The sequence below is a fragment of the Cyprinus carpio genome, chromosome A2 (assembly GCF_018340385.1).
Source record: "Cyprinus carpio isolate SPL01 chromosome A2, ASM1834038v1, whole genome shotgun sequence".
NCBI classification, from domain to species: Eukaryota; Metazoa; Chordata; class Actinopteri; order Cypriniformes; family Cyprinidae; genus Cyprinus; species Cyprinus carpio.
Window position 1 is genome coordinate 915,605 of NC_056573.1, and position 23,501 is coordinate 939,105.

The following is a 23,501-nucleotide window of genomic DNA, read 5'->3' on the forward strand; positions in this document are numbered from 1 at the left end:
CCCAAAGAAGGCCAGCAGTTGGTGGTAGGCAAAATGCTATATGTGTAAAAATGGTGTAAAATAAATAAAATGACTACAAGCAACTCACACTTACCCAGATCAGATTAGTATATTAATCAAACCAAACCATCCAAACAAAACACAGCAATTTATACAAGTATGACACAAACTGTCCACCGCCATTGTTCATTTCGGAAAAACAAACATGGTAGGTATTTCTGACCCGCATGCTCTCTGGCTACTGACACATTTATTGGAGAAGAGTTTTTAACAAATAATAATAATAATAATAATAAAAGAAGATCAGAATAATAATAATAATAATAATAAAAGAAGAATTAAATCAAATAAATAACCATCTATGCCTTGTCCCAAGATCTCTGCACCTGTATATATAATGTGTTTTAACGCAGAAGAAGAGATCCAGGCTCAGAATTCCTGCATGTTTATACTGATCCTGGTCACAAAAAAAAAAAAAAAAAAAAAAAAAACCCTTGAAGAAAACTGGTGAACATCTGCCCTGGACTGCATGTATAAATCTCAGAGTGCTGATTATTATCAATCACCATATAATATCTTATTCATGAGCATATGAAGAGAAACCTCACCCTAGACCAGCACTTGTTTTTTAAAGATGATGAGGTTTAGGAAATATGATCCTGTATACAGCAAGTCTTTAATGTACTAGTGAAAACATAACAGGGAAAACAGCAATATAATCATGTCAGGCATATCTATATTTACAATGTCTAATTAGCATTCTTGTTTTTAGTTGTATCAACAGGCAGGCGATAATAAAGCCACATGTGAGCATTACCATGCAGTGACCTATAACCAACATTAGTATGAAAAAAAAAAAAAACATTAAAAATATTATAAATAAACAATAAATGCATGTTGTTGTTATTTGGTAGAAGCATAATTTAGTAATACATTTTATTATAGAAATGTCACACCATTAAAATGAAGCCTGTGCGTTTAGTAGCCCTGAATTTTAATATTCCATTAATTGATTTATGTATGATTGTGCTGATTTTGTTGTGCACCAGTTATTTGCAGTATTAGCTTTTTACTTAAAAAAAAAAAAAAAAAAAACTTAAAAGCACACATGTATTTTGTCACAAGGAGAACACGCATAAATGAGATGAATAGAAATGACATTTTGAATGGGGCACAGTGCTAAAAAGGAAAATCATTCAACAAAGAAAGGCATTGAACTGTATTTCAGAGGACGCTGTGGTTATTATTATATAAAACTTAAATCGTTTTAAATTGACTCACTTAATGTGCATTTTTGTCTTTGGCAACTGCAGATATAAAACTATATTTATTAGTGGCATTAATTATAAATAATATATACATATAGCAAATTTAAAATAAATAAATGAACCTTATAACGACGAACCTACTTTTTTATCCTGGTGATTAAATATATTAGCTGTAGACAGTTTGATGACAAATTATGCCGAACGAGGAAAGAAATTGCACTCATTCGTTATTAACTAAATCGAGTCATCATGGGACACCGGCATTATTTGTTTTTAGTTAGTAGGAGCATAGTTACTTTGAAGTTTATTAATCGGACGGGCCTAAACCTTTCAAAAAGTAATACCAACATTTACTCCAAATGAAAAATGCCAAAAAAAACAAATATCAAAAAGAAATTCACATTCATACCATTCAAACTTTTTAAATTAAGAAGTCCACAAAAGAGACAGTGACTTTTTGACCTGAGGAAAAAAAATCGCAGGTTCACATGCAGGTTTCATTCATCAAGACCTCTCACAGATGATCACGTTTTCCCTCTCTGGCTGAGGTAATTAAAATAGGAAAGGGCGGCCAAGACTTCAGGAGGGAAAATCTGATCGTAAATTTAAATTGGAGACAAAATCTTCTATGTCAAAGCAGCAGAATCGAGGTATTCAGGTAAAAGCGGCTATAATTAGTACAGGAGGCGAGGTGGGCTGAGGGTCCGTACTCAAGGCGAGTCTGTGTTGAGCTGCGCGGTTTTGTGCAGGGTGCTCGGGTTATCCAAAGGTCGGTGGACTCGGCCATTTCCCTTAAAACTAAAATCACACTGGTCCCTTTATTCACGCAAAGAGCGCCTTCCAAACGTGCAGGAGCCAGTGATGGGCGACTGGGATGTATGTGAGAGCTGCAGACTGGATGGAGATGCCAAGAAACGGCGACTTGCTTCTTAAGATCGGTTAATTGTTGAGGCTTTCAGATGTTTTGTTCAGCAGGCCGGCCAATATCTGGAAATGCGGTCTAAATTTAACCATTTGGTCTAAAGTGAGCGTGCAGTAAAAATGCTTCTTTCAGTCGTTGCTGTTTAATTAAATTAAGTGGAAACCTGTTGTCGACTCCGACTTTGATTCTGTAACCCGAACTCGCGTCCCACAAGCTTCATCCGCGGGGAAGCCATTTATTCAGCTTAAAGAGAAAAATCGTGGGTTTCGAAGCACGCTAAAAAGGAGGCTACAGGGTGGGATATTTTTTTCAGGACAAGTCTTTGAGCCTTTAACTGGCAGTTCGACTGTCAGACAGAGCCTGAGTCTATGTGGACTCCTAATTGAAAACAGATGGCGCTTTGAGGTTGGGCTCTGTGCAGCAACTGTGAGTCTGAGACGCTGCTCTTTTCCATTCAGCCTCAGCTCTCAGTCAAGCATACAGGTGCACGGTGTATTTCTCTCTCCCTCTCTCACCTAGCTCTTCTGTCCTCACTCAACCGGGAAATGGAAACGTCTATACCGATGCGGATTGATCCAGAATCTGGGTTTGGTTTTAGCGCGTGACCTGCATATTTGTGGATGAGCGTTTACTGTTGATCCGGTTGGTTAGGTTACACTGGCATCCATGTTAAAGTTGCATTAGACGAATAGGTACTAAATAATATAGCATATTATAATTTGACGTTACACAGTGTTGTTGTAATGTCGGTATTAATTATACTGGTTTGTAATTTCAAAAACATAAGAACATGAGACAGGAAACTATACGGGTTTCATTCATTCAAATTAAAACTGTAAATAATCCGCTGCATTTTCAAAAATATAGGCGAAGGGCAGTATTAATTACGATGATTTATAGATTAAAGGGTGTGTGTGTTCAAAACACTACAAATTAATTAGCTTACCGTTTTGTATCCGCAACATAATTCCTTCATTTAATAAAGTTCTGCTAACCCATCCTCAAACAATAAGTAAATAATCTGATCAGAAGATCTTTGGTTTGCTTTTCAAGGTGGTTGAAAAATAATACTGAAATATGAACACATATGTGATTATATAATAACATATATGTAACACATATATAGTGGATACAGGTATAGACAGCATTCTCCTGTAGCAACAAAAATACTGAAGATGACTTTATTTAGAAATCGTCTCACATATTCTGCTTTTATTTTTTATGCATTTTACATTGTCTCGTTGATAAATCACACGCGCCACGCGCAGACCAAAAGCGCCAGCCACTCATCACGGTCTTGACACTGAAACGGATATATAGCTAAACACAGCGTAATATTCTTCATCTGTGCAATAACGAACGTAGATGTAAAATAAATATAGTTCAGTAGGTAAACAGTTTAATGGGTCGGTTCACTATAGAGCCTGATTCTGCTAGAGAGAACGATACTTGCGACTGATCAGTAAATTAAATCAAATTAGCTTTTTAATCTTTAATCATTTTAATCATTTAATTTACAAACGTATTAGAAGTCTGCATGGATATACTTAGTCCAGAAGTTGAGATGTTGCCGTGTTATTCATGTAATACGATTTGTTTTGTGGTAAACTATGTTTTAATTTGCATTTGGTTAGTGTTTTCTGTTGTGGCATTTGGAGAGATAATATCTTCTCTAATGCTTGGGTTACGCTTCATATCAGCAGAATCAATCACTTTTATCTGTTCTGTCATGTAAAATTGTCCTAAAATCTGCTTGCTCGTCGATATTGTTCTCCTAAATTGAAATTGGGATGTTTTGACATCAAAGTAATGCTGAAGATAATTACTTTTAACGTCTGGTTTTAAATCCATGTGGGATACACGTACAGGAATGTAGCGGAAACATGTGCAGAACTGAATAAATATTGTATTTTAAAATAATAATTATAATAATAATGTATCCACTGATATATAGATTAATACCAAACAAAATGGCCGGCCCATCTAAATATCTGGACACAGGAAAGCATGCATAACATTTGAGCTACAAAATATTATAGAAATCCGAAATCCGGAAGATCGTCCGGATTGTGTAGCATTTTATTATTAAATATTTTTAACATTTTAAATATGCGTTTTAGAACGGGAAATGTATTAAATAGAAACATTTTACATAAATTGTTGCAAGTATTCTTTTGGAATTTATGTTTGGTTTACGCTTCAACAGCCGCTTTTATGTTGCTGAAAAAATACTTTATTAATATTTAAATAACTTTTAATCTGCTTTGAACAAATGATGAATAGCAGTTCAGTTAATTATTTGAACATTATAATTAGAAGACGATTGTAAAAGCAAGATAGGCCTTTTCTACATTACATGTAGGCTATTATTCTTGCGCAAAACAGCTATGATTCGTTTCAAAAACCAGAGATTGCAACGCCATAAAACACTCCAACCTCCAGCCTGGCGCAGGGATCAGGATCTCTCTCAGTCCAAGAGCTCGAATGAAAGCCTGCATGTGGGATTTCAAATGAAGGCCTGCAAGCAGCAAAATGCAGTTCTCTTCACCTGGACTGACCGATAAGACTGCATGCTCGTGAGGGAGTGAGCTCGAAATCATGCAGATTTAAGAGGCTGATTTGGAGAACGCAGCACGTTCGTGTCGCTGTGCTCCTGCGGTGTTGTTGATGGTGCTCCGGCGGCCGACATCCTCCCTGTTGACCCCCGTCCCCTTCTGCCTTTTCCGTCTCATGAAAAATGATTCCTGCGCACTGATTGAATTTTATTCCTTCCTGACCTGGCCCGTTCTGTGAGGGCGCCATCAATCTTGGGCTTAACACGACGTTTGTTTATTACTCGGGGAAGGCTCTAATGACTTTTATGAGCATGATTACAACTTTTTTTGTGGGAAGAGAAAACGCTGTGGAAGGCCAAAATTCATTGTGACAATATGCACATGCGCTGCACAAATTATTTATAAGCTGTAAAGTAATTTGTGAGTGTCATGTTTCATATATGAACGCTTACTGATACTGAAACCTATTATTATTATTATTATTATTATTATTATTAATCAGCCTACATCATGCTTATTATTATTGCCGTCACAAAAAAAGGTCCAACTATTTATTTTCATATCTAGAAATTATGTATATGTAGTATGACTACTATTTTAAAGTAAATTTTTAAACAAACGGAATATGGGCACATTTACCACATACCAACCCGAGTGAACGAGGCAAATCCGAGACTTTTTGTTGACGCACGCTTGTTAATTGCCCGATTAATTAACCGCTGTAGTCACTAGCAACTGCTCATGCAATGAAAATATACGTGAGGCACTGAGAACACGCGCGTGCATTTGCCCTCAAGGTCTTTGGGCCTATAACTGGGCCGCAGACTAAAATAAAGACATAAAAAATAATATCGTCTATAAATAATAATAATAATGATAATAACAAATCTACACAAACTTAAATCTTTTTAAAAAATGTTTCAGTATCAGCGAGCTTTCATGCACTGAAAAAAAATGGTAACATCTAAATTAACTGGTTTCATTTAAGTCAAAAATATTATTTAATATCTCTGAATCAACCTAAATACATTAATTTATAAAATTCAATGTTATGTGTTCAATCAGATAACAATTGCAGATAATCACTTTTTACGGTGAATACGCTTTTGAATGTTCTTCATGTTTTAATTAATTGTTCAGAAATTTTGATAATTTAAATGTTCGTGGCATCACATCTCAATAAAATGAAGAAAAATAGAAGAAGATGCCACTCGCTTATTCCCAAACAGCCTTTCTGAATAACTGTGAATCAAAAAACTGTTATTAAACATACGGGCATTTTAGTGACATGTTTCTTTAACCTGACTGGTGGACGTTCAATTTAACGTCAGAAGAATTAAATTAATCTGCATCTTTTGATTTTATATATATATATATTATATATATATATATATATATATATATAGATATATATAATATATATATATATAATCATATACAGGAATTGGTTTTCATTAAAACCAAATTCCTGAGCACCCTACAATTACATCTAAAAAACCCAAATGCTACTCCACCATATAAGTACATCTCAATCATCATATTAACCAAGCTATGCACAATGACCCCCTTCCTCCCCCCCCCTGCATATGGCATGTCTGGTATGATATTAACCAAGCTATGCACAAGTAAACACGTGGACACTGAACACAAGCGCTGAATTACAATGACCAAACACTGTTCCCAATCGCCTCAGGTCACAATGATGACAGACAGTCCAAGTCTGCATATGGAGCTGCGTAAGAACAAATTACAGCAAAACACGTCGTCACCTCACAGCAATTAAAATATAAATTGCATGGCAATATTTATTTTATTACTACCACTGCTACTGATCTGTAAAAACAAAATCTGCAGTTGCTATTTAAAGAGCTTTGTCTGGTCTAAACCTTCAAAATTATTATTATTATTATTATTATTATTATTATTATTATTATTATTATTTTGATTCAATCACATTAAGTAATATTTTGACTTAAAACCAGATAAATTTGATGCTAAAAAAACAACAACATAACAAACAAAAAATCATCATTTATAGTAAATACTACAAATAAAAATAATAATAATAATAATAATAATAATAATAATAATAATAATTGTGATAGGAAGAATAATAAGATCAGAATCCATCCTTACTTAATTGCGGGCCGTACATTCTTGAGAATTTCAATTGAATTCAATCACATGATATTTCTTATTTATATCCAATATAGCCTATCTATTTAGTATAAACAAAATAAGCGTAAAATGTTGCTATAAGTTATGTAATGAGTAATGAAAAAAGGACTAAAACCTAGAAGCTAACATTTAATTACATAAAAAAAAATGATGAATGCATATTTAGTATTGCACGGTTCCATAAAATGCTGAAATGGGCCTGTGATTAATTTCATTCAGCCTGCATGATCAGAACATTTTTATTCGTTTCTTGGTGTATTTTAGGATTATACGAACGTTTGGATCAAGAAAAGTCCAACTGTGCCACAGTAAAGACGAATAATTTCGACCCTCTCATTTGGATCATTTATACAGGTAATTGGCACTTTCTTCAAGTTATTGTGCTCTAAATGTATTATTACTGTATAGTAGCACAGAGTTGTGTTCCTGACGGGTTTAAGAAATCAAGCGTAGCCTAATTTTAACTCAAATAGCATGGCAATTTATTAAACAAACAATGCAGTTCCTTCAGAATACTTTTTCAACAAGAGGAGATAATTTGAAAGAATATGGCGTTATACATGTTCCGTTCCTTGTTATAGTGGAACATTTGGACTATGAATGCAGTTCAATTTAGAAACACTTTTTGGTGTTTGGTCCATAATATCCGGCTACACTTTAGAAATAAATTACTATATGCAATTTACACGTAATAACAAGTCCATAAACGTGTGACGCACGTCAACACAGCCCAGCATATAGCTCACAAAAACGAAGAAGACTTACGTGTTATTCGAAGTAACACTGTCCTTAACAAACCAAGATCTAGTTCGGTTTCTGTTCAGTCCATCTCGGGGGTAGAGTAGGTAAATATCAACGTGTCTCGGTATCAAGAAAAGGCAAAATCAACAACAACAAAACGAAGAAGAAGAACGAAAAATACTTGTTTGGTCAAAACTTGCTGCAGTCATACACAAAAGCCCCTGACGTGCGGTATATGGGCTGACTCGGGGGAAACGACATTTGACAGCTGTTATTCCCGTTCACTGGTGAATTATTCAGACCGATTCTCTGCGATTCAAACATCTCTCGAACCGAATGGAAGTTCTGCTGCTGCGCAGGGTACGTGGCGCCCAGGTGGCCAATGTCTCCGGCCTGGTTTAGGTACCATGACGCGAGGCGCCCTTGGTGCGCATGGTGGCCCTCCTGAGGATTCCCGTGGTTTAAGGACGACGTGGTGGTCGTGATCGAGTAATCGGGCAGAGTTTCGTCCACGGTGGTAGTGGCGGCCAGGTGTCCCGAGCGATCCCCGCCCGCGTACAAGCTCATGGCCTGCATGTTGCAGTGATAGGTGGCATTGGAGGTAGTCGAGATAGAGTTCTGGCTGCAGGGCGAGCTATACACGGACGTCTGATTGGGCGAATAGTTCAGGGACAATGTGGGAGTTATACCTGTCCGTGAGGAGGCCACGAGAGACGGGGTGAGCTCGCCGGAGCTCTGAGGCGAGCCGCGGAGGGAGGTCATGATGTTATCCACGCTGAAGCCCTGCGCGGGGGCCTGGCCGTGGTGGTGATGCTGCTGCTGCTGCTGCTGCTGCTGCTGCTGTTCCCCGGCGCTGTCCAGGCTGAGAGAGCGGGTGGACGGGATGCTGTGCGGGCTGCCGCTCGACATGCTGCTGCTGCTGCTGTCGGGGCTCTCAATCTTGGGAACAGTTCTTAGCGAGGGCGAAACAGCCTGCGGCGGCGTGGACGTGCCGTTCTCGGTTTTAATGTCCTGAATGCGCACGGGCTGCGAGCCCGGCACCGACTGCTCCTGGTCGCGGCCCGTCTGCTGCTGTGGCGGCTGATTCTGCTGCTGGCGGGAAGGCGCTTCCTTCACAGTTCGCTCTTCCTTATCCTTTGAGGCGTCCTTCTTTTTGAAACGCCGCCGTCGCCTCAAAAAGCTGCCGTTCTCAAACATATTATACGAGTCCGGGTCGAGAGACCAGTAGCTGCCTTTGCCAGGTTTTTTGTCATCGCGGGGCACTTTGACAAAGCACTCGTTCAGGGACAGATTGTGTCTGATACTGTTCTGCCAGCCCTGCTTGTTGTCCCTGTAAAAGGGGAAGCGCTCCATTATGAACTGATAAATGCCGTTTAGGGTCACCCTTCTGTCCGGGGAGTTCTGGATGGCCATCGTGATGAGCGCAATGTAACTGTACGGCGGTTTTACCATATCCTTGGGCTGCGGCTGCGGCGTGTACGGTCCGTACGCCCTCGCCATGCTGGCAGGGTACTGCTCATGGGCCGCGTGAGAGTACATGCTCATGGGGGCTGGCATCCCGGTGTACCCCCCTCCGGCGGCGGCCCGGTAATAACTTTGGTCGCTGCTGATGTACGGCACGACTCCCAGCGAGTTGGGACTGGAGACGGAATAGCGCGCCTGCATGACTTCTCTCCAAACGGCGCTGGCGAAGAACAGACAAGTCAAGAAGTTTGAAGCAATCCACAAACCCGCTTGAAACTGGGAAGGCAGTCCAACCGAGAGTCCACGTTCTGCCACCGTATTTATAAAATGTGACTATTGGATTGGACTCGCGTACTGGCCACCTCTTTCTGTCGGAGAGCGCATTGAAAAACTTCTGAACGCTAAGCATCGGTCACTACATAATGCTTTTGCGCACTTCAATTCTTTTCCCCTTTTGCTGCCAGTAAGACTCCTCCCAATAACATCTAAGTTGTCCAATGGGAGGTCGGGCCGTGCAAAGCGAGCGGCCACACACAAGGTTGAAGAAAAACGAGAGGTGACGTCACATCCCACCCCACCCAAACAAAAAACACACCACAACATAAATAAAAAAACCATACTCAAACCAAACTAGCCAGCGCGGATACGCACCAGATTGAAAAATACTTTAACGATTATAATACAACATTACAAAAACGTTTCTGAATTAATCAATAAAAAAAATAATTCACAAAAATTTAAAAAAAACATTAATCCAGTCATAGTGTATCACACTCCTTTTCTGAATTATTCGATTAATTAATTCATACATAAACATTTCAAACAAACTTTAATCCAGTCATAGTGTAAATAAGTGCTAATAATGAATTGTAATGGCTTGTATTTCGCACCTCCCCATTAGAAGCTTGGGAGAACATTTGTTTTCAAATAATCAATATGGGAATTAGCGTAAATAATCTCCGTCTTCCTGCATTCTTGTCATAATGCTGGTTCTTCATTAACACTGCTGTTAGGTAACGGTCTCAATCAACACTGGTGAGCGGATCAAAGCCCATCGTCCCGGGCAGAGAGCTCATTATGCTGGAATTAAGCAAATTAAGACACTGGAGAAAGAGCCGAGGTGCGAAAGTTTGCTCCAAGTGCGAGCGAGATTAAAAGCCCTGAGAAACAAATAAAGCAAAACACCTCACATGTGTCACCACTGGTCAAAGAGTGAAAATCATGCCATCCTTCACCTTACTGCCTCTGCGCTGGTTTATGACATGCCAATAAAATCGGTGTCTTCGTGAAATGCTTTACTTCCAAAATAATGCCCTAAATTTATGTTTATTTATGTGGCATTAAGGACTTTACAGATTGTCAAGTCAAGTCACCTTTATAGCGCTTTAAAGAAAGCAGCTTTACAGTGTCACACAGGAGAATAGTTTGTTAATAATGCAAGAGGACAATAACAAACAGTCAATTTAAGTAATGTCATCTAGTTCAGCTCTCTTCCAATGTGTCAGGGCAATCAAGCCGACAATATTGCCAGAAATTCAGCGTCCTCTAAACAAGCCAATCAAAACTCCATCGGTGAGAGAAATGGAGAAAAAAAAAAAAAAAACCTTGGGAGAAACAAGGCTCAGTCGAGGGGCCAGTTCTCCTCTGGAGAAATTGTTTAAAATAGTCGTACCATTATTTGCATTCATTAAAAAAGTGTATATATATATATATATATAATATATATATATATATATATATATATATATATATATATATATATATATATATATACTTACTATTTGTTTATTTTTTATTATTATTCTACTAACTTACATTTTCTGTTCTTTTTTAATCTACACATAAACGCTTCTTCAAGCTCCTTCATTATGTGTTCATAAAGCGGGCCTACAAGTGAAAAAGTGAGCGCTTACTCATATTGTGGACATCGCGCGTATTATCTCGAGGTAAAAACCCAAACACCGCCCTGCTGTTTAAATGTACGACGGGCCATGCATCCTTTATGAAAAGAAGATTGGAGGAGGGACACAACATTGTGAATGATAATTGTGAGGCCAAGTTGCGGTCACAATATTTTCCTAATCCCCCACAGGTCGCTCTGATTAAGTGACCATGGACTAGTTGATACTTCACTGGTTTCTCCTTACAGGGACCCGGGCATGAACTTTTTCTTTTGCCCCAGGCTATTTGTTCAATTCAGTGCGCGCCTCTTACTTAACCCCAAACTTCTGCCCACCCCGAGCTCCCATTCCAGCCAATTAAACCAGCTACCTCTGGATAACGCGAAAACAGGACTGTTAAAAGCCGGATCTAATTGTGAAGTAGAAGATATGGTTTTGTCTTGATAATGTGTCAACATATATATATATATATATATATATATATATATATATATATATATATATATATATATATATATATATATATATATATATACCTAATGTAGTCATATCGCCGAATCAATATGACTAAATTAGGTACTTCACCAAAAATGTTCACTTTACAGGTTATACTTTCTTATAAACAGCTGTGCGTTACCAGTAGGCTACGACTGTAACCAGTTAGTAGCTAGTAACAGTATAAACAAACAATACGATTCAATCTCCAGTTTCTACTGTTTGTGGTCAATTACACTGTAATACGTTTTTTGTAAATAAAATAACGTTCTCATGTTATTATTAACAATAATATTTTTGTTTGATCTTTTTTTTAATTTAATCTTTATATGCATGGCGATACTCGGGTAATTCTATCTTTATATAATTAGCAAATAAAATGTATTATCTTTGCTATCTGAAAAGCGGACAAATTTTGAGGCATGTTGTAATATTGATATGCGCGGAAAACAAGAACGATTACAATTTACAGTATTATAAAACGCTTAATGTGTTCGACTAGAACCATCATTATATATCTTTCCCAAAATAATTTATTAAAACTGTTTAATATACAGACATATATAGACATAAGCAACAGTATGGATGGTGTTGTGTGAAATTTTCCTCTGTGGGGTTGATGAAGCATCGGCATCCCAGATAAAAACAGCAGAAGGTACAAAATGCATAACATTTACAAAGCAGTAATCATTCTGAGCAACCAATAAAGCAACATTTATTTTTAACATTTGATAAACGTAAAAAAAAAGAGCACATAAATACAAGAATCGACAGGCCTTTGTCTAGTTTTGGCATGACTGTCCGAAAGGAGAGGAAGTCTGTGATGGTCACAGAGTAAAGAAACAACTCTGCGTCCTGTGCCCTTAGCGCCCTCTTTCGATCACAAATGACCAGTATATGCAAATTTACAGAACTTATCGAATAGACACAATTTTTACACAGGTTTATATATATATATATATATATATATATATACCTTGTACACAGGTATAAAAAAGTAAAGTAAAAAGACATTTAAAAATTAAATCAAGAAAACTGACAAAAAATAAAAGAAAAAAAAAAAAAAAAAGTATGGGGGGGGGGGGGGCAATCAATGTTGATTAAGAGAACAAAGAAATAAAAGTAACTTTTAAATACAATAACAACAAATATTCTAGTGCTATTAAAATGTGCTCCACAAAAATAAAAACAAAAACTTTTTTTTTTTTTTTTTTTTTGTGTGGCAGAAAAATGTAGGCCTATATATACACACATACATACAGTATATGCATGAAATGGAATTTAGAGAAACAGACATAGTGTTAGTGAAATAATAGGATAGAACTGCAAAAATAGCCCGCTTTTCTGTATTATCCTGAAGTGACTTTCCGCAGGCCAAGACATTCCAGAAAATGCAAGACTACGTTTTATTAACTTGACACTGCTACCCTCTTGTGTTCATTATAAAGATCTATTCTTTATTTCTTTTCTTTTCTTTTTTTCTTCTTCTTCTTTTTTTTTTTTTTTTTTTTTTCCACGAACATTCATGTTTAGTTGCTTTTCGGTATCTGTAAGGGACATACAAAAAAGTACTTTTAACTTTTTAAAAACTGTAAGTGTACTTAATTATCTCCGCAAAGAACCTAAGAGAGTGTGAGACAGTAACTCAGCATGACCCTGTTTCTCAAAGGCAAGGTAAAGAGGGCTGAAACCAGGTTTCGAAAAACAGTGAGATGCGGGTCGGGGTGTCAAGAACTGAACAGTAATTCTATTTATAAATGCAACTCATTCGAAACATGTACATACATGTATATAGATGTAGTAGGGTAAGCTGTGTAGATTTAGTTCTGGACTGTTTAGAATGTGAAAGTGCTATGGAGAGAGAGAGCTGTCCTGCAGGTGATTTCACGTCTATACAGTTACCATGGTTACACATTATGTAGTCTACATTCTGACTTTAAATAGACTTTATATTATAATTACTATTATTTAATTATTAATTTTATAAATTAATTATTGCATGACTATTAATTAATGTTGTGAATTAATTATCGCGTGATAGTTGCAGACAGCTTGTAGCCTGTAGGGCATAGATATGATTTAATCTGTAATAACACTTTTCACCATGTGCGTCCAATCCTGCTCCTGAAGGACCATCATCCAGCGGAGGACAAATTTACAGTCACAAGGGAATATATCGCTATACCTGATGACTGATGAAGGGAAGAGCCCTTGGGACCTGAATAGGGAGCAGAGCAACTGTGGGTCTCATTTTGAAGGCTGCGCCCTCTAGAGGTCGCATTGAGACACAGCAAACGTCAATACCTCATTATACTAATACATGGAATGTTACCATCACAACGCGTGGTCTCCCTCACCCCATTAGCTGCTCTTACAACAGGAATCTCTAAACACAGTTGTTGCAAATAAATATGCATGTTGTTATTTGGTCTTTTAAAAATGCTTAAATATATAACACAGGGTCTGTTGAATATATATTCTGATAAGCTGACGAACGTTCTGAGGTGTGCAATATTTATTAAGTAAACGCGCAGCTATAGTTCCAGCTGTGTCGACCGCATTACAGCTCCAAATCACTCCGCGCGCTTTCAGAGCGCGGTAAAGTTTTATTTTTAGGTTTGATATTCGCTGCATAATCGCTTGGGGCTGCTTTAGGGACCGTCTGCAAATTTACCTCACGATTCAAAAAGAAGTCCAGTAATTCATTTAGATTAATGTTTACAGGGATTAAGTGAATGCCTAGTGGGCAAACCGACTATATATTTTGACAATATCTCGCTTTAGACAGTACTTCATTACACAAATATGTTTAGTAAACAATTGCAGTAATTCACAAAAAAAAAAAAAAACGATCTTACGGACTATCTTTTGCCAATATCTCCCTTACTGTCCGCACAGTACACAAATATTTTCATGAAAAAATACAGTAATTCACCTAAAGGGTTTTTTTTTTTTTTCATGTTACAAAGCTTGTAGTACATTTGTAGCAACAAGACTGACTTACAGGTGAGATTTTGACACTATTTCCTTTACTATATGTGCATTGCACAAATATTTTTAGGGATTCTTTTTTATTTTTTTATTTTTTATTTTTTTTAATTCAACATAAGGGTTTCTTCATGTTCCAAAGATTATAATATACCCATAGTTACAAGACTGACTTACTACATATGACATTTTCCCAATACCTCCTTTACTTACAGTAGTTTTTTTTATTATTTATTTATTTATTTATTTATGAAAATAATTGTCTAGTGTACATATATGCAGGGAGATATTGGCAAAATCTCACCAGTAGTAAATCACTATGAGTAATACAAGCCTTACAGTTTGACAATCAGTGTGTCGTTTTAAATGTTAAAAGTCATTTTAATGAAAATGCATTGAATGTTTTTACCCAGTCGGTGGAATTGTCAGACGATCTCTTTTACGCATCAAGCGGCGCGATTAGCGCATCGAAACTTTTTCCGGTTTAAATTTTCAGTAGTGTGATGTTACGTTCACGAACAAATCGTTCTTTTTGAACAAAGCTTTTAGGTGAACGAATCGTTCTCTTTCGCATAATCCATTGACACTCGTTCACTGAAATCCCCCGGCGCTATTAGCAGCGCATGCGCAGTTCAGTGAACCAGGTAGCTCTGTGAACTATTTCGTCCTGTCAAATAATGATTAAATCTGGAGCCAATAGCCTTTGAGTATGAGATGTGATTTGTTCAGTGTAGTGAAGGAACCTGCCCTTCACTGAGTTTATTTTAAGTCTGAATTAGAGAGATCTTCTTGTTCATGAACGAGAGTGCACCGGGTCAGTCGGCCATTTAGGCAATGTGAGTCAATCTCGTTCAGTAATCAGCAGATAGCGGATGCAAAGCGCAGTTATAGGTACTGTGCACATACATTCATATTTAGCATACAAAACATAACTCCACGTTAAATCCCAGATTGATGAATGTGTAAATGTCTGACCAAACAATTAAAATGTTAATTATTTAAGAAAACCTTGTGTTTTGGTAATCTGAACCACTAATTTTATTTAATGAGTAGATTAGGCAAACATTTTAATAAAGCCAAATCAGTGTTTTGTAACAACAAAATAAGACTATTTTTCGCCACCTGCTGGCGAATTTATGTAATATGAAGAAATGGTTACTGAACGAATCTGAATGAATCATTTTGGTGAACTATCTGAAAATGAACAAATCTCTTAAAAGAAACAAAATTTCCACCACTAATTTGCAGATACAATACATGTAGGTGGTTTTGAATTAATTTTTTTAATATCGATGTGCTTGCATATTGTTAAAACTAATTGTGGTAGTGATATCTTAGGACTAAGTAGGACTGTCGACTCTATAGAACAGCAGCAAGCAAAAGCAAACGTCCAGCGAAATACCGCCGTCTGGGAGACACATAGCTGTGGAAACTCATATTATCAGACACACATGAAGCAAGCAGCATCTCTTTTTCTTTCCTTTTGTCTGCAACAGATTTCATATTTACAATACAGAGGGGCATTATGTAGTATTTATAGATACTTATGCACATAACAGAATTATAAATGGTGTAGTTTGGCTGTTAAAAGTAGATTTGTCAGCGAAGCATGATAAAAGCAACCTTAGCAGGATGCCATCTTGGATCCCTCTTCTTCTTCTTCTTTTGGTTTTTAACGGCAGCATGCATCCTTTATGTTGCATTTCTGCCATCTTCTGGAGCTATTTACTTCCCGTGTACAGTATTTTGTTTTTCATATTCTTGATATTAGTCCCGTTTTAGTTAAAAATAAACCAAATATTTCATTCCTTGTCCACTCCTACTGCATTCCAGTATGTTCTTTAAACCATGTCCAGTTAATCCTAATTCCACCATGTCCTTTACCAAGATCTCTTGTCCAGTCCAGTTTCCTTTACAAAACCTAAAAAATATTTTCTGCTTTCTTGTTTTTCTGCACATTCTAAAATACTTCTAACATTTCTCTCTACTCGTCCTAAACTCTGTAACCGGGTCATCATTTCTTGTCTTTCCTGAGCAGACTTCCCACAAGATATTAGAACATGCTTGACCGTCTCATACTCCTGACACTGGATGCACATTCCTGTTGGGTGTTTTCCCATAATACGAAGAGTTCCATTAAGATTACTATGCCCCATTCTATTTCTGCTTAAAATGACTTATTTCATACTCAAACCTTTATCTCTTGCAACACCCACTCTGTTTTGTGTAGAATATAAATGCTTCCCTTTTCTTTCTTTATCCCATTGCTGCTGCTATTTGTCCATTATTTCATTCCACACTATGCTCTTTTCCTCTGATTTAGATATTTTAATATTAATTTCAACATTTTCCTTTTTGGTTGCCTTTTTTGCTAGCTTGTCTGCCCTTTCATTGCCCGGAATACCTGAATGAGCTGGGACCCACATGAATGCAATATTCTTCCCTTGCCTAACCTCTGTTGTATAAATAAATAAAATATCATAGAGCAGGCCCTGATGACTTTTAGCTGTGCCTGATTTAATGCTCGCAAAAGCAGATACAGAGTCACTAAAAAACTGTTGGCACCGCTTTCTACAATCCACTCTAATGCTTTAAAAATGGCAACTAACTCTAAAGCATACACACTTAAATAGTCAGATGTTCTTTTACTAATATCCTCCTTATATCAGAAGTCCTATCATATTTTCTGATCTTCAGTAGCTTTAAATCTACCTTTGGACACTCCAGTGCCCAAACTGGTTTAATTGGCCATATTACAGTTGCCTCAAATTCTTTATTGTATATTCTTATATCTTTTGATATTTTATGTAATGTCCAATCAAAGCTTTCTCTGTGCGTTTTCTCCTTCTCCCAACTCAACTGCAAGACATTTTTTACCTGATGCAATAGTTGGCAGCTAACTCAAGTCTGATATTAATACATTGCACAATATTAATCCAATAGTTGGCTGCTAACTCAAGTCTGCGTAGCCCCAAAGGCATTTCCCCAGCTTCCAGCTGCATTGCACATACTGGTGTGGTTCTTACTTCTCCTAAACACGTTCTTAGAGCTCGAACTTGCACTATGTCTAAATTTGCTAACATGGACTTTGATGCTGATCACAGTACAGCCATAGTCTAACCTTGATCTTATCATTGCCATATAAATATATTTCAAAGCTGTTATATTAGCTCCCCATTTTAAACTTGATAGACATCTCATGACATTTATCACTTTCCTGCACTTATCAACTATTCACTTAAATCAATCAACAAATTAAAAAAAAAAGAACCAAAAGAATTCAACCTAATCTAAAAAAATTTCCTCTCACTTCAGCTGATTTCCTCTAATCTTTTTCCTTGTAAAAAACATAACTTTAGTCTTTTCAGTTGAAAATTTAAAACCCCATTTTCCACTTGATTTATTTCCTCTTGCACCTACCGTTACAATATAAAAAAAATTCCTTAATCATAATGAAAAACAGAGTTGGGCTCAGAACACGTCCTTGAGGTACCTACCCAAAAAAAATGCATAACACTTCCATAATTATTTACACACCCTAACACAAACCATTCTTATACCAGTTGGGCTCAGAACACGTCCTTGAGGTGTTCCATTCTCTACCACATACTGTTTGGATACTTATTTACCCATCTTCACTTGAATCATTCTTCTATCAAGGAAATCCATTATCCAATTAAACATTTTCCCTCCAATACCCATTAGATGCATTTTGATTAAAAGACCATATTTCCACAGCATGTCATATGCCCTCACTTCATCATAATGTTTCTACTTTCCAAGAAGTGCATTCATCTTTCATTTATCATACGCTGCATTCTAAACATATTATTGGGTCCATTGTACCTCTTCCTTTCTAAATCCACTTTGATTTGCCGTTATAAATGTTTCTACTTTCCAGTGTGATGTGTGATGCTAGATATATACCTCTACAATATTCTTTCTTGCATGTGTGATGTTAGAGCTATAGGTTTATAATTTCCTGGCTTGCTATTGTCCTTGCCTGGATTTTTTATTGGTATAAACATCCCTCCTCCCATACTTTATTGTATAATAATAATAATTTTTCAAGACTTTCTTCACTTAAGTGATAGTTTTTAAAAATATTTTATTGATAATTTTATCATACAATAGCATACTTCATCTTTTCTTGGATCCCTCTCTCAGCAGGTGCCCTTTCAAACTTCCACCCGCACATGTGGTCACAGGCTATGTGGACAAATAGGATTGGAGTTTGTCACACATGCTTCAGACACCGGTCATGCTGGCAGTATTCCCCAATGTGTCCGCTAGGACGCAGCGTGGAGTTCTCTAAAAGGGGGAACTGTTGTGTCTGTGAGCAACATAGCAGTGTTTAGTTTCTGAATGAATCCTCATTTTTAAAATGAATCCTCATTTTTAAAGAATCACGTGAACAATTATTCAAAGCTCATTCATAGAGAGAGCCTTTATTTAATTCCTGAATGAATCAGCCATTTGATTTAATCAAATGAATGAATGCTTTCTTCTTTAAAATATCATTTAAACTATAAATTAACAAATAAATAAATAAACTAACATTGAAACGTTAAAGGGACGTTTCTTTCACAAAAGAAAAAAAAGAGAGAAAATTCTGTCATTATGATAACAAAAAAGCTTTTTTTACCACCAACTAATTTCATTAAAAAAAAAAAAAAAGCTAAGAATGTTTCTCAAATTATCTTCTTTTATGTTCCATAGTTTATGTTACATAGTTTTCTTTCCAAAGTTACTATTTGTCTACTTGATACTTTCACATTTAACACAATAATAGCTTTAAATAATCTTTTGTGGGTATTTTCACAGCCAAATTTAGTTTAAGATTAATTAAATTAATTAATTGCAGCACCATGTAATTAATTAGACAAAATACTTACATACTTACACTATAAAATTATCAGTCTTCTCCAAAGGTGAGACCTTTAAGCAGCTGCCCTTCACTTACATTTTTACACTATAAAATTATCAGTCTTCTCCAAAGGTGAGACCTTTAAGCAGCTGCCCTTCGTCTCCTTTGTGCAGAAAATACAAACACTGCAAGCACTGAGGTAAACCATAGTAGGTTTTGTTGTCGAGTTACTGATGCTATGAGATGTTTGTGCACCTATCACTTCTTTTTATTATTATTACTGCAGAACTTATAATTACATGCAAGTTCAGGGAAAGATGGCTGTATCTTCAACAATGAACAATCATAATGACAAAAAAACAGAAATATGATGGGTTTGTGTACATCATAATATGAGATTATATACACAGAAAAAAAGGCACAATGAAAAGGTTAAATGTTTAAATGCCAAAAACTGCATTTTTGTTGTTGTTGTTATTTATATGCCTGAGTGATGAAGTTAAATGCAACAAGATAAAGAGGAAAACAAAGGAGATTAAAGCCAGTTTTGCTTGTTGATGAAAATTTTTGCACATAAAGTAAAGAAATTAACAAAATATTCAAGAGATAATTATTTTGGATGTTGCTCATATCTTTTAAGTTGTTGCGCTTGTTATAATGTCGTAGGTCACATGATAACGTCAAAATGGCGGATGATGTCTGGATTGCATTCATACCAAAGCCACTAGAAGGCTAGTCTCACATAGCCAGACCTTCGCCAAGGCCCGCCCATGAGGCCATTTGACTGACATTTCAAACAACCAATCACAGTTCCTTTCGCTCATCGTCACGTTTCGGGGCGTGAAACAGGTTTCGAGGCGTGCCTAACGTCACCACAAAAACAAAACAGTGTGTAAAACTCTCAAACATATTTTAAACACTCCATCCCACAAACCAGAAATAACTCAAAAAAACATGAAAATCCAGCGTTTAGTTGATCCTGATAAGCGCTCGTCATCACAGTTGTAAACACGGCAGCTTTCTTCTGTCGTGAGGGGGTTTGGCGCCAAGGCATCTTTGTTTCCAGGCGGAGCATTAAAGAACGCGACACACATGTCTCGTGGAAATCCTGTAGAATTCAACCAATCCGATGACGACTTCGACACTCCTGAAGTGTTTCCACTTTTGTGTGCCAAATGCATCAGACGTTTAGCCAACGGTCCGCTGAGACTACTAGAAGGCAAACCTGCAACCATTAGCCGAAAAAGCGTAATGGCTAATGCTTTTTTTATGGATGTCAGTGGAAGAGAGGCTTCACTACACTGAATAAACAGCTTTTTAGAGGAAACAGCTTATCATTTAGTGAATCTACAGCCCATTGGCTAATCCCCGACATGTTTCACACTAAGCAATACTTTTGGATCGAACTATTTTTAGAGTTTGCACCAAAAAAAAAGAAAAAAAAGCAGTTTTATAAGAGAAGTCACTGACTTTTTGCGAGAGTTGGAATTCAGCTTACGGCACTTCTCATTCATTCCTATGGGATCCGTAAACACAATTGAGTGTCACAGAACTCTGATTGAAATTCAATGATGTCCAGGCTGTAATGTGATTGGTTATTAAGGCACACGTGATCCAAGTTGACTGTTATGCTTTCTTCAATAGTAAGTAATACAGACCCTCTCGCCTCCCAATAGTAAGACAATCTCTGTTCATACTTCACACGATCAGGCTATACTCTTTTATCACTTGATAAGTAAGTTCTTATTGAAAATATTTACCTACTCGTTGAGTATGCGTTTCAAACGCAGCTCTTGATTAGCTTGTTCAGGTGTGTTTGATCAGAGATTGAGCTAAAAACCCAGCAGGACTGCAGCTTTCATACACCAGATTTGAGAAACGCTGGTCTACAGCTAATTCACAGTCAGTACACAAGGCCATACTCCAAGATTCAGGAGCCAAGTGTAGTCCTTAATCCAGATATAGAAATACAGGAGATAAGCAACTAAGAATGCAATCTATAAAAAACAAACAAACAATAAATAAATAAATAAAAACAATAATAATAGCAAAAAAAAAAAAAAAAAAGAGGTGCTGTACTCCAGTAGGTTTAGGCTTAAGGCCTCAAACATTCCATAGTACTGTAGAGTTCTGTGGAAATCCAATAACATTTAGTAAGAATATATAATTAGGCCTGCAGTGGTCAGTTAGAGAGTGGCACCTCATGGTAGCATCATTTCCAGAACATTCACGTCCACTGTTCCTCACCAAATGAAGGAAGGATCTTCCTAAACGGATGCAACTGAATCCCTGACAATATTCAAGGGACAGCTGAAAACTCATCTCTTCTGAGAGCACTTAACTGCATTCTGCTGACTCTTTAACGCAAATCTCTTCTTCTCTGCTTTCACTGCTGTTAAACCTATTTTAAATTGGCTCTTTTATTAGGAAGGCCTTTGTTAGAGCTACTGTTTTGGGCACACCAATTTCTCCCAACTAATTTCTAACCAATTTCATCATTGTTGCTGGTTTAAGGAGCAAAAATGAACAACATATTTGGCAGAACATAATAGAAAATCCCTTTCAATTGTTTCAGCGTGAAACCGTTATCTTTAAATGCAGTAAGTAATGAAGTTATTGTTTTGTTCTGACTGCCTGATTTACATATGCCCCACCCCCCAAAACCAGAGGTGGAAAGTAACGAATTACATTTACTCGCATTACTGTAATTTAGTAGGGATTTTGTGTACTTCTACACTGAAAAAGAGTGTGTTAGAGTGTGTTCTTTCTCTGCGTGATTCAGTCTGTTAAAATGCATTGTTGATTGAAGATATGGGGGCAGAAAATTTATATATTTATATCATTTCATATAGGAAATGAGTATCACACGAAGAGTGCCATTTTTTCTCCATTTTTTGCAACAGTTCAATAAACAAGAAATTAAGAGACTTGCGTTTTAGACATCATATTGCCTGTTTTTGTTCCATTTCAACAACAAAAAAAATTCCAAACACAGCCACCACAGCACAGTTCTCTGAGCATTGACGGTGTTTCGGTCCTGAATGAATCAACTGTTTAAATGATTCGTTCAATCACAATGACTCACTTATTAACAGTGACTTGCTGCCACCTACTGGCGGTTTTCATTTCACATTTAAATGAGCTTTTATTTATTTATTAATTATTAATTTCAAATAAGTATTCAACATTTAATGTCTTATATATCAAAACATTATTTCTGAATTTGTAACTGCAGGTTAAATGCATTCATGTCCTGCATTAAACAGTGTGTAAATACATCTAAATGCCACTTCAGTTGAAGCTTCTGTGTTTCCTCTGCATTAAAAGATGAATTTTGTTGATACTGATTTAATTTTCCTTGTAACAGCCCAAATGTCTTATTATTCTAAATAGCTGATTCCTTTAATTAAAATCAACTAGTCTGAGATTTATAGGCCTATCCCAGGGGTGTCAAACTCCAACCCTGCTCCAGCACACATATCATGTAGCTTTCAAATAAGCCTAAAAGATTAGATTAGCTGGATCAGGTGTGTTTAATTAGGGTTATATCTAAACTGTGCAGGGCTGTGCAGTTTGACACCCTTGGCCTATCACATTTTTGCCTCCCTCCCACTGTTAAAATGTAACTAAGTAATTTTTACTCTGAGCAAATTTTAAACGAGCTACTTTTTACTTTTACTTGAGTAGATTTTTAGACTGGTACTTTTACTTGAGTACTTTTACTTAAGTAAAATTTCATTAGTGTAATGATACTTTTACTTGAGTAGAATTTTAGACTGGTACTTTTACTTGGTTACATTGAGGGTCTCATTAGTACAACAATACCATAAATCCATCATAACATAATCGTACTCTTTCCACCTCTGCCCAAAACCATGTGTTGCTTATTTTGGGTTTGCTTGTTCAGACCAGTTCGCTATTTTCTCTAGCAAAACTGGTACTAGGTAGAACACAGACTTCATCCTATTGCTCATTGCATTATGTACTATGCATACATTTCCTCTAGTAATTATAGCTTTAAAACCATAAAAGATCAGTGTCAGGTTTGTAGATTTTACAGTGAATAACCAGTATTACATAGCAGGATAATATGATCAGGGCTGTAGACCCTTCATACTCAGT

General features: G+C 36.6%; 1 protein-coding gene across 1 annotated transcript; it reads right to left on the bottom strand.

The window, feature by feature from the left end:
* Positions 1-7,083: 7,083 nt before the first annotated feature.
* LOC122147187 (forkhead box C1-A-like) lies at positions 7,084-9,567 on the bottom strand. The gene has a single exon (XM_042768503.1). It carries the CDS (start codon positions 9,327-9,329, stop codon positions 7,854-7,856), a length of 1,476 nt encoding a protein of 491 aa, XP_042624437.1. The 5' UTR covers positions 9,330-9,567; the 3' UTR covers positions 7,084-7,853.
* Between the last annotated feature and the right edge of the window lie 13,934 nt (positions 9,568-23,501).

Coding starts and splice junctions, on each gene's coding strand:
- LOC122147187 (XM_042768503.1), bottom strand. CDS start 9,329: ATGCAGGCGCGCTATTCCGTCTCCAGTCCCAACTCGCTGGGAGTCGTG.